The sequence below is a fragment of the Oncorhynchus mykiss genome, chromosome 19 (assembly GCF_057628025.1).
Source record: "Oncorhynchus mykiss isolate SJ-2025 chromosome 19, ASM5762802v1, whole genome shotgun sequence".
Lineage (NCBI taxonomy): Eukaryota > Metazoa > Chordata > Actinopteri > Salmoniformes > Salmonidae > Oncorhynchus > Oncorhynchus mykiss.
Window position 1 is genome coordinate 73,041,750 of NC_143040.1, and position 12,361 is coordinate 73,054,110.

The window sequence follows — 12,361 nt, forward strand, 5'->3', positions numbered from 1 at the left end:
TAGATAGTGTACTGTATACTGTATCAGCCAGTCTACTATATACTCTAGATAGTGTACTGTATACTATATCAGCCAGCCTACTATATACTCTAGATAGTGTACTGTATACTGTATCAGCCAGTCTACTATATACTCTAGATAGTGTACTGTATACTATATCAGCCAGCCTACTATATACTCTAGATAGTGTACTGTATACTATATCAGCCAGCCTACTATATACTCTAGATAGTGTACTGTATACTATATCAGCCAGCCTACTATATGCTCTAGATAGTGTACTGTATACTATATCAGCCAGCCTACTATATACTCTAGATAGTGTACTGTATACTGTATCAGCCAGCCTACTATATACTCTAGACAGTGTACTGTATACTATATCAGCCAGCCTACTATATACTCTAGATAGTGTACTGTATATCAGCCAGCCTACTATATACTTACCTAGATGTTGGGTAGATATACCACTGTTTCCCGTTTCCTTCGGGTCCATGGAGCACAGAGGACCCTGGTCACTTACTATACCAGTCAGGCAGTCAGGTGGAGCAGGTAACAAAGCAAGTGGGATTCAAAGGCAACATGTGAAAATCCCTCGGAAGGTAATAATGTACTAATGTCAGACGTTGCTATTTGATGTGGGACTTTTGGGAGCTGCCCTGCTGTGTAACTGTAGGACCTCCACAGTGTGTGTCACAGTAACAACTAAATGTGTCACTAAACCCCCAGGAGTTGTCCTGCTGCGATTAATGTATTGCTAAACCCCAGGCGCTGTCCTGATCTGTTATACTGTGTTGCTAAAACCCCAGGAGCTGTCCTGCTATGTTTAATGTGTCACTAAAACCTCAGGAGCTGTCCTGATCTGTTTAATGTGTCACTAAAACCCCAGGAGCTGTCCTGATCTGTTTAATGTGTCACTAAAACCCCAGGACCTGTCCTGATCTGTTTAATGTGTCACTAAAACCTCAGGACCTGTCCTGATCTGTTTAATGTGTCGCTAAAACCCAGGAGCTGTCCTGATCTGTTGTAATGTGTTGCTAAAACCTCAGGAGCTGTCCTGATCTGTTGTACTATGTTGCTAAAACCCCAGGAGCTGTCCTGATCTGTTGTACTATGTTGCTAAAACCCAGGAGCTATCCTGCTCTGTTTAATGTGTTGCTAAAACCCCAGGAGCTGTCCTGATCTGTTATAATGTGTTGCTAAAACCCAGGAGCTGTCCTGCTCTGTTAAATGTGTTGCTAAAACCCCAGGAGCTGTCCTGATCTGTTATAATGTGTTGCTAAAACCCAGGAGCTGTCCTGCTCTGTTAAATGTGTTGCTAAAACCCCAGGAGCTGTCCTGATCTGTTATACTGTGTTGCTAAAACCCCAGGAGCTGTCCTGATCTGTTGTAATGTGTTGCTAAAACCCCAGGAGTTGTCCTGATCTGTTGTAATGTGTTGCTAAAACCCCAGGAGTTGTCCTGATCTGTTTAATGTGTTGCTAAAACCCCAGGAGCTGTCCTGATCTGTTGTAATGTGTTGCTAAAACCCCAGGAGTTGTCCTGATCTGTTTAATGTGTTGCTAAAACCCCAGGACCTGTCCTGATCTGTTTATTGTGTTGCTAAAACCCCAGGAGCTGTCCTGATCTGTTTACTGTGTTGCTAAAACCCCAGGAGCTGTCCTGATCTGTTGTAATGTGTTGCAAAAACCCCAGGACCTGTCCTGATCTGTTTATTGTGTCACTAAACCCCAGGAGCTGTCCTGATCTGTTGTAATGTGTTGCTAAAACCCCAGGACCTGTCCTGATCTGTTTATTGTGTCACTAAACCCCAGGAGCTGTCCTGATCTGTTGTACTGTGTTGCTAAAACCTCAGGAGCTGTCCTGATCTGTTGTAATGTGTTGCTAAAACCCCAGGAGCTGTCCTGATCTGTTGTACTGTGTCGCTAAAACCCAGGAGCTGTCCTGATCTGTTGTAATGTGTCACTAAAACCCCAGGAGCTGTCCTGATCTGTTGTACTATGTTGCTAAAACCCAGGAGCTGTCCTGCTCTGTTTAATGTGTTGCTAAAACCCAAGGAGCTGTCCTGATCTGTTATACTGTGTTGCTAAAACCCAGGAGCTGTCCTGCTCTGTTTAATGTATTGCTAAAACCCAGGAGCTGTCCTGATCTGTTGAATGTGTTGCTAAAACCCCAGGAGCTGTCCTGATCTGTTATACTGTGTTGCTAAAACCCAGGAGCTGTCCTGCTATGTTTAATGTATTGCTAAACCCCAGGAGCTGTCCTGATCTGTTGTAATGTGTTGCTAAAACCCCAGGAGCTGTCCTGATCAGTTGTAATGTGTTGCAAAAACCCTAGGACCTGTCCTGATCTGTTTATTGTGTCACTAAACCCCAGGAGCTGTCCTGATCTGTTATACTGTGTTGCTAAAACCCCAGGAGCTGTCTTTATCTGTTTAATGTGTTGCTAAAACCCCAGGAGATGTCCTGATCTGTTTAATGTGTTGCTAAAACCCCAGGAGCTGTCCTGATCTGTTTAATGTGTTGCTAAAACCCCAGGAGCTGTCCTGATCTGTTGTAATGTGTTGCTAAAACCCCAGGAGCTGTCCTGATCTGTTGTAATGTGTTGCTAAAACCCCAGGAGCTGTCCTGATCTGTTTAATGTGTTGCTAAAACCCCAGGAGCTGTCCTGATCTGTTGTAATGTGTTGCTAAAACCCCAGGAGCTGTCCTGATCTGTTTAATGTGTTGCTAAAACCCCATGAGCTGTCCTGATCTGTTTAATGTGTTGCTAAACCACAGGAGCTGTCCTGATCTGTTTGATGTGTTGCTAAAACCTCAGGAGCTGTCCTGATCTGTTTAATGTGTTGCTAAAACCCCAGGAGCTGTCCTGATCTGTTTAATGTGTCACTAAACCACAGGAGCTGTCCTGATCTGTTGTACTGTGTTGCTAAAACCCCAGGAGCTGTCCTGATCTGTTGTACTGTGTTGCTAAAACCTCAGGAGCTGCCCTGGTCTGTTTAATGTGTTGCTAAAACCCAGGAGATGAGATGTCCTGCTCTGTTGTTCTCTGAGGGACTGGAGTGCAACTCATGCAAACTGTGTAACATGATCTCCTACACGTGAGGAAGACCGGCTTCATCATGCACCCCCTCCCACCACCGATCCCCACTTGTTCTCCCTCCCACTCCTGAAGTGTACACCACCCCTGTGGCTTGCAAATGACAACAGTCAGACACGCCTGTAGTGAATGTATATATTTCAGGGCTGATATTCCACAGAGGAATGGGGCCTGGGGGCAGGGCCTGGGGAGTCAGCAGCGTGGTCCTGGGGGGTTAGCCTTTGGTGTGAGATCAGGCATCTTTTACTTTTTCAACATATATGCTGGAGAAGCCTGGAAGGTTAATAATTGTTAACACTTTTTAAAAAAAAATTAAACAGCAACTGCAAATACCTTTACCACTTTAATAATAATTCATATATTTAGCAGAATGGCAAATATGTGCCTTGGTGAAACTAAGAATCGATGCGGGGAGAGGGGGAGATGTTAATTAATCACACACACACACACACACACACACACACACGCACACACGCACACACGCACGCACGCGCGCGCACACACGCACGCACGCACACACACACACACACACACACACTGAGAATGGTGCTGAACAGCGATCAATAACCTCGATTTGGATGAAGATTTGTACGTCAGAGAGTCGGCGGTAAAAGGTCATCCTAGACCAGGACGAAATCCCCGACAGTCGAAAAAAGGAACGTCTGGTTCTCTCGCGAACCACACACAGCTGTTCCAGACGACTGCGTGATCACGTTTTCCGTGGCCGATCTAAAACCTTTAAACAGGTCAACATTCACAAGGCCGCAGGGCCAGACGGACAACCAGGGCGAGTGCTCAGAGCAGCCGCTGACCAGCTGTCGAGTGACTTCATTGACATGTTCAACTTCTTCCTGACTCAGTCTGTAAAGCCAACATGTTTCAAGAGAGACCACCATAGTCCCTGTGCCTAAGAATGCCTGTCTTATTGCCCCGTAGCACTCACATCTGTAGCCATAAAATGCTTTGAAAGACTGATCATGGCTCACATCAACACCATCATCCCAGACACCCTGGACCCACTCCAATGTGCATACCGCCTCAACAGATCCACAGATGATGCAATCTCTATAGCAACGCACACTGTCCTCTCCCACCTGGACAAAACAAACATCTATGTAAAAATTCTGTTCATTGACTACAGCACAGCATTCAACACCATAGTACCCTCAATGCTCATCGCCAAGCTATGGACCCTGGTACTGAACGCCTCCCTCTGCAACTGGATCCTGGACTTCCCGACGGGCCGACCCCAGGTGGTGAGGGTAGGCAACAACACATCCGCCCCGCTCACCCTCAACCCGGGGGACCCTCAGGGATGTCCCCTCCTGTACTCCCTGTTCACCCACGACATCAACACCATCATTAAAGGAACGGTTCACCCATTTTGAATGTTATATTGTTTTTTTGTGCGTCTCTGAGGGTTGTTCTATGGATTCCCCGGGTCATTTCCTGTTTTCATGTGTATCTGAGTTATTGGCGTTCAAGCAGGCAGAAAACCCGTCCAGTATGACGAAGCACGTTTACAATTTTTCTTACTTTTTAACTCTGTATTATTGGTTAAGGGTAAGTAAGCATTGAACGGTAAAGTCTACACCTGTTGTTTTAGGCGCATGTGAAAAATTATATTTGAATTTGATTTGAAAAACACACACATACACACACACACACACCACAGCTGGTGGATCTCAGCTCACCTTTTCTCCCGGAACTAGGAGGTCCAGATGGTTTATCAGTTACTGACCCTTTAAAGAGAAAACACAACATTTTTACAACATCTCTTCTACAGGACAGAACAGGACAGTACACACACACTAAACACACACACACACACACACACACACACACACTCACACTCACACTCACACTCACACTCACACACACACACACACGTTATATTCTACAGAACAGACAGACAGTAGAGAAGCCTCATGTAGACCTCCAAGGTTAGACAGTCCTCACCTCACGAACACCTTCTGACTGACAAGAGGATATTAGTTTGGCAACACCTTCAATACTAGTAGCAATCATAACTAAACAATGTGGTCCACCCCCCTGGTAGGCTACAGTCAGACGTGATATAGGCATGTAACAGTGAATATCATTCCTCTTTTCTGAGCATGCAGATAGTCAAGCTAGGTTGGCATGCACAGGTTCAGAGGGCATTGACAGAATTCAGAATTCAACAGACAATCCGACCAATTAGAATTAATATAAGAGGGAAGAGAGTTGAAATTGAATTAATGGAATGAATGGAGGCGATTGGAATTAAAGTTACTACCTGACAACTTGTCACTTGTCCCAGCATGAGTTCCCATAAATTCACGGAAGTTTCCTGCAAACGTATGATGATGTAAGATGGTTGACAGGCAATAGAGAATGAACAGGGGCAGTTGATAATATGGTAGAAGGCGCTGGAGACGGCTGAGTTGGGCGGCGAGTTATGTTTCAGCACACTCTTAGAAAAAAGGTGGCATCTAGAAACTGCCCCCATAGGAGAACCATTTTTTGGTTTCAGGTAGAAGCTTTTGGGGTTCTATGAATAACCCTTTCCACCAAAGGTTCTACCTGGAACTCAAAAGGGTTCTACCTGGAATCGAAAAGGGTTCTGCCTGGAAGCCAAAAGGGTTCTACCTGGAATCGAAAAGGGTTCTGCCTGGAACCCAAAAGGGTTCTACCTGGAACCCAAAAGGGTTCTGCCTGGAATCGAAAAGGGTTCTGCCTGGAACCCAAAAGGGTTCTACCTGGAATCCAAAAGGGTTCTGCCTGGAACCCAAAAGGGTTCTACCTGGAACCCAAAAGGGTTCTACCTGGAATCCAAAAGGGTTCTACCTGGAATCCAAAAGGGTTCTGCCTGGAATCCAAAAGGGTTCTACCTGGAATCCAAAAGGGTTCTGCCTGGAATCCAAAAGGGTTCTGCCTGGAATCCAAAAGGGTTCTATCTGGAATCCAAAAGGGTTCTACCTGGAATCCAAAAGGGTTCTATCTGGAACCCAAAAGGGTTCTGCCTGGAATCCAAAAGGGTTCTGCCTGGAATCCAAAAGGGTTCTCCTATGGAGCCAGCTGAAGATCCTTTTGGAACCTTTTATTCTAAGAGTGTACTGCACTTCAAGTTTTGGATTCCTGAGGTTACAGTTCTTTAGAAAGTATTCTCACCCTAGACTTTTTGGCATTTAGTTGTTACAGCCTGAACTAAAAATATATATTTTTGTCACTGGCCTAAACACAATACCACATGATGCCAAAGTGGAATGATGTCACTACAAAAATACAGGCGTCCTCCCTAACTCAGTTCTCAGTTGCCGGAGAGGATGGAAACCGTTCAGAGATTTCACCATGAGGAAAATGGTGACTTTAAAACAGTTACAGAGTTTAATGGCTGTGATAAAAGAAAACTGAGGATGGATCAACAACATTGTAGTTACTCCACAACATAGGGGGGGACCAAGTCACAATTATTCGAGTCACAAGCAAGTCTCAAGTCACAAGGTCCGAGTCTCAAGTCGAGTCCCAAGTCGAATGGGTCGAGTCTCTAGTCAAGTCCAAGTCGTGCATTCTAAAATATGTCATGTCAAGTCTCAAGTCAAGTCCCAAGTCGAATGGATCGAGTCTCTAGTCAAGTCCAAGTCGTGCATTCTAAAATATGTCATGTCAAGTCTCAAGTCAAGTCCCAAGTCGAATGGGTCGAGTCTCTAGTCAAGTCCAAGTCGTGCATTCTAAAATATGTCATGTCAAGTCTCAAGTCAAGTAAAATATATATATATGTATATATATATATACAGCAAGGGCCCTATTTTACAATTGCATCATCAAAATAATGAAAAGGGCTGTCTGCTAGCCTCAATAAATAAGATTTGTCAATAAATAAGATAAGTTGTTGCATGTATATACATAGGGCCCTTGCTGTCCTAAGGGCATGACATCAGCAGAAGGCAAGGCAGATTGATGTACTCAGAGTATACATTTATTTACAAGTCTTGGGGATCCAATGGTGAAAGAGCCTTATCATACACAAAGTACACAAGTATATTTTCCAAATACACACGGGCCCCAAAATAAATAACCTCTGTATCAGGCCTAACCTGTCCTATCTGAACGGACACAGGTAGAGAGGCCAGACTGTACAGCCTCCCCTTGAGAAATCAAATGGAATCTATTTAACAGGAGCTCAGACAGTGTAATATAACCACCTGACCATACAATTACCCAAATGCCAGTCACAAATCAATAAACGGGTTCTACAATGTAAAAGACAATATCCACATCCCATATTGTTACATTGGTATATTCATATTAATCAGACTTAATGATTATGAATTGTATTATTAACGATATTTTAACACAGTGGCGATCCGTCATTCTGTTTTGAGCCCCACCTGTTATTCTGGCATTAATTACGTGTCCCATATCTGTTTTTTCAACAATAAAAATCGATGAGTTACGGAGGCCGCATTGCGTCACCGCAAAATCTACGGGCAGAGCTCGAAAATTCAAGCCCCTTTGGGTGCTGCCAAAGATTTACATAAAAAATGCCCATCCGATAAGGCTCAGTGTCATTGGCCACAGATCAAATGACATTACATCACATTATAAATACAGTAGCATTGATTGGACTGATCAGGTCAACATCTAACTTTCAAAATCTTAGCAAGCAGTCATCCTCATGAATCAAGTCAACAACCTACTGGCAAATCCTTTTCAATTCTTGTCATATGAAGAGAAATAATGAAGAGAAATTATAAATAAAACAGATCTGTGCTCATTGGCCAATGGACATAAACATGACACAACAATTGGAAATGGCAAATTCAACAAGGAGTGTTTTGGAAGGAATCAGTGACTAACTGCAAGCCTTGCAAAGCAATCACTAGCCTGCTATTCAGTGGAGTGGGTGTGCGGTCCAAGTTTGGGTTTAAGGGTCTCTTTTCCAAGCTTAAATGGATAAACATTCACATGCAACACCATGGGCCAGAAAAGTGTAATACATTGGCCAGGCTGTCAATGCAAAACAACTGGAAACTCGGAACTGGGAAATCTCAGAGTCCAGTGAGTTCAAGACAACTGGGAACGTGGAACAAAACGAGCTCCGACTGGGAAAATACGTGTTGAACAGTCATCCAACTTCTGAATTGCAAGTCGGGAACTCGGGCCTCTTTCTAGAGCTCCGACCTGAAGATCACTGACGTCATGATTCCACCTTGTTTTTTTTCAGTTGTCTTGAAAGCACCATAAATCCAGAGAATGCCAGACCTTGATGACAAAGTTTGATTACAAAGTTTGCCCACATTTCTGTTAAAGTGAGCACAGCGCAACAAGGTGAGTCCAAAAATGTATTGTATGCTGCTGCATAAATTATGTAATATACCAGGGAGATATGTAGACTGTAGCTAAGAAAGTAATACTAAGTGTATGTTGTGTAGTAAGCTGTTAGTAGCCCATGTGCCTCACCCTAATAATTTGGTCCCTTTCCCCCTCATAACTTAGCCTACTGTTCTTGTAAGAGCTTTCATTGTCTGCTTATATGCCCTGTTTATTTACCCTACGGTTCTGACTTGGTGTACAAGGAGAATACTGTAAGAACGGATAAGAATTGCTCATGTTATGAATTATGTCGCTGAACAAATAGTTATATTAACTACATCTGTCTTAGCTCACTTATTAATGCCTTAATCAAATTTACGGATTGTCTCTTATCCTCATTCCCTTATGCCATAGTTTGTCAGTAAAAATGTATTTACATTTGTTTAAGCAAGTCAGCCATATCAGCTATGTTATTTTTTAAAGGCAGTAAATCAGGCTCCGCTGATAGCCAGGTGTAGCAGTGGTAAGGATTCACTGTATGGTGCTGAAAAGAAAGTTCTGCTGTTGGGACAGCTTTATGTAGGCCCTAACAGTTTGTGGGCACCGTTTGTCGCCATTATAGTGCAATGAATGTATTGTTTAGTGTTGTGTAGTGGCTTTGCATTTCTCTTATTCAATCATCATCAATCCTTATTCAACGTTCTGACTCCACGTAGCCTATTTCTATACGCACTGAGTCACACGCTCCTACTACGCTCAACCAGAATGACAGAGACACGCGGAACCCTGGGAAACATGAACAAAGGAAAACATCAATTTAATTGAATAAACATAACTTCGAACTTCTATAACTTCTACCTCATGAGTTTTACGAATGTACATCTGCACTATAAACATCAAGCCCACTCCGAGCGGGCCAATAAATGATTGTCTAAATGAAAATGTACCATAGGCCTATCAAACATGAAAAAGAAATCGACAAGTTGTAATAAACTGTACGGGGATGTAATGATGTCACGCTAGCAATTATTGTAGTAATTATTAATTATTATGTAATATAGATTTACCACATAGGGCCTATGCATTTAAACGTGTGAAAGAAACATTTCAACAAGAGGACAAAGCGCTCTCCAGATTGGAGAGACGTGTGTCTTCGCCACAGTAATAATGAATTCCTATATTTTGACGTTTGCGCTGTACCCGATCCTATAGCTGTACAGCAAATCAGCAATCTGTTCGCTAGCTCACACAACCTGTGTTGATTGACAGTTTGCTGGTCCAATCAGAATGCTGAGTGTGCATTTCACTTGTCAATCTGTTGAAACTTGGATGGGTTTTTTTAACACGGGTGATGCTGCAGCTACTGTCTGTGGCTGCGTGTAGAGTAATCCACGTAGACTCTGTGCCACAAAATGAGTGACAAAACGTTAGAAAACATTGCCAGATAAATTCAAATCATTAGTCTCAAGTCAAAGTAGAGTCCCGAGTTTTGAGGCTCCAAGTCCAAGTCAAGTTTCAAGTTATTTTATTATTTTCAAATTTGTGAGTCCAAGTCATGTGAATATATTCGCAATCCTGAATAACCACAAGGCACTAAAGTAATACTGCAAATAAAAAACGAGGCAACTCAATTAACTTTTTTGGCCTGAATACAAAGTCTAATGTTTGGGGCAAATCCAATACAGCACATTACTGAGTACCACTCTCCATATTTTCAAGTGAAGTGGTGGCTGCATTATGTTATGGGTATCCTTGGAACTATTAAGGACTGGGGAGTTTTTCAGGATAAAAAAAATCTACCGAATGGAGCTAAGTACAGGCAAAATCCTAGAGGAAAACCTGGTTCAGTCTGCTTTCCACACACTGGGAAATTAATTCATCTTTCAGCAGGACAAAAACCTAAAACTCAAAGCCAAATCTACACTAGAGTTGGTTACCAAGAAGACAGTGAATGTTCCTGAGGCGCCGAGTTACAGTTTTGAATGAAATCTACGGCAAGACCTGAAATTGGTTGTCTAGCAATGACCAACAACCAATTTGACAGAGCTTGAAGAATGTTTTAAAGAATAATTGGCAAATGTTTCACAATCCAGGTGTGGAAAGATCTTACGAGACTTACCCAGAAAAACTCACTGCTATAATCGCTATCAAAGGTAATTTTACAAAGTATTGACTCAGTGGAGTGAATACTTACAGTACCAGTCAAAAGTTTGGACATACCTACTCATTCCAGGGTTTTTCTTAATTTTCTTACTATTTTCTACATTGTAGAATAATAGTGAAGACATCAAAACTCTGAAAAAACATGGAATCATGTAGTAAGCAAAAAAGTGTTAAACAAATGAAAAATATATTTTATTTTGAGATGCTTAAAAGTAGCCACACTTTGCCTTGATAAGAACTTTGCATACTCTTGGTATTCTCTCAACCAGCATCACCTGGAATACTTGTTGAACAGTCTTGAAGGAGTTGCTGAGCACTTGCTGGCTGCTTTTCCTTCACTCTGCGGTCCAACTCATCCCAAACCATCTCAATTGGGTTGACGTGACGTGTGGAGGCCAGGTCATCTGATGCAGCACTCCATCACTCTCATTCTTGGTCAATTAGCCCTTACACAGCCTGGAGGTGTGTTGGGTCATTCTCCTGTTGAAACACAAATGATAATCCCACTAAGCCCAAACCAGATGGGATGCCGTATCGCAGCAGAATGCTGTGGTAGCCATGCTGGTTAAGTGTGCTTTGAATTCTAAATAAATCACTGACAGTGTCCCCAGCAAAGCACCCCCAAGACATCACACCTCCTCCTCCATGCTTCACGGTGGGAACCACACATGCAGAGATCATCCATTCACCTACTCTGCGTCTCACAAAGAAATGGAGGTTGGAAGCAAAAATCTCAAATTTGGACAGATTTCCACCGGTCTAATGTCCATTGCTTGTGTTTCTTGTTCCAAGCAAGTCTCTTCTTATTATTGGTGTCCTTTAGTTGTGGTTTCTTTGCCGTAATTTGACCATGAAGTCCTGATTCACATCGTCTCCTCTAAACAGTTGATGTTAAGATGTGTCTGTTACTTGAACTCCGTGAAGCATTTATTTGGGCAGCAATCTGAGGCTCGTAACTCTGATAAACTTATCCTCTGCAGCAGAGGTAACTCTGGGTTTCCTGTTCTGTGGTGGTCCTCATGAGAGCCAGTTTCATCACAGCACTTGATGGTTTTTGCGACTGCACTTGAAGAAGCTTTCAAAGTTCTTGAAATTTTCCAGATTGACTGACCTTCATGTCTTAAAGTAATGATGGAATGTCATTTCTCTTTGCTTATTTTAGCTGTTCTTGTCATAATATGGACTTGGTATTTTACCAAATAGGGCTGTCTTCTGTATACCATCCCTACCTTGTCACAAAACTACTGACTGGCTCAAATGCATTAAGGAAATAAATTCCACAAATTCACTTTTAACAAGGCACACCTGTTAATTGAAATGCATTCCACGTGACTACCTCATGAAGCCTGTTGAGAGGACACCAAGAGTGTGCAAATCTGTCATCAAGGCAAACAGTGGCTACTTTGAAGAATCTAAAATATATTTTGATTTGTTTAACACTTTTTTTGGTTACTACATGATTCCATATGTGTTATTTCATAGTTTTGATGTCTTCACTATTATTCTACAATGTAGAACATATAAAATACAAAGACAAATCCTGGAATGAGTAGGTGTGTCCAAACTTTTGACTGGTACTATATGTAAATTAGATATTTCTGTATTTCATTTTCAACACAATTGCAAAAATGTATAAAAACATGTTTTCACTTCATCATTATGAGTTATTGTGTGTAGATCGGTGAGGGGAAAAAAATATAGAATTTTGGAAGGCGAAATGGAAATTCAGTTGAATTTGAAATATAATTCCTAACTGTAATTGAAGCAGGGTGACGTTTATTGCCATGAATCTTGCCAAAACG

General features: G+C 42.3%; 2 protein-coding genes across 29 annotated transcripts in view; both read right to left on the reverse strand.

Moving 5' to 3' along the window:
• LOC149975330 (uncharacterized) overlaps positions 1-3,936 on the reverse strand; it is a 6,804-nt gene extending 2,868 nt beyond the window's left edge. Inside the window, exon 1 of the mRNA XM_090211781.1 lies at positions 3,857-3,936. Coding sequence (XP_090067907.1) covers positions 3,857-3,936 — 80 coding nt within the window. The remainder of the gene's footprint in view (positions 1-3,856) is intronic.
• The window catches only part of smoc1 (SPARC related modular calcium binding 1), a 187,416-nt gene that overhangs the window by 99,438 nt on the left and 75,617 nt on the right, over positions 1-12,361 (reverse strand). For 16 of the 28 annotated variants that reach the window (XM_090211697.1, XM_036955377.2, XM_036955376.2 and 13 more), the window contains exons 6-7: positions 5,377-5,430; positions 4,793-4,840 (exon numbers count right to left, since the gene is read on the reverse strand). In XM_090211697.1, the coding sequence (XP_090067823.1) occupies positions 4,793-4,840; positions 5,377-5,430 (102 nt within the window). The remainder of the gene's footprint in view (positions 1-4,792; positions 4,841-5,376; positions 5,431-12,361) is intronic. The other 12 variants (XM_090211699.1, XM_036955379.2, XM_090211698.1 and 9 more) reach the window with 1 other exon arrangement.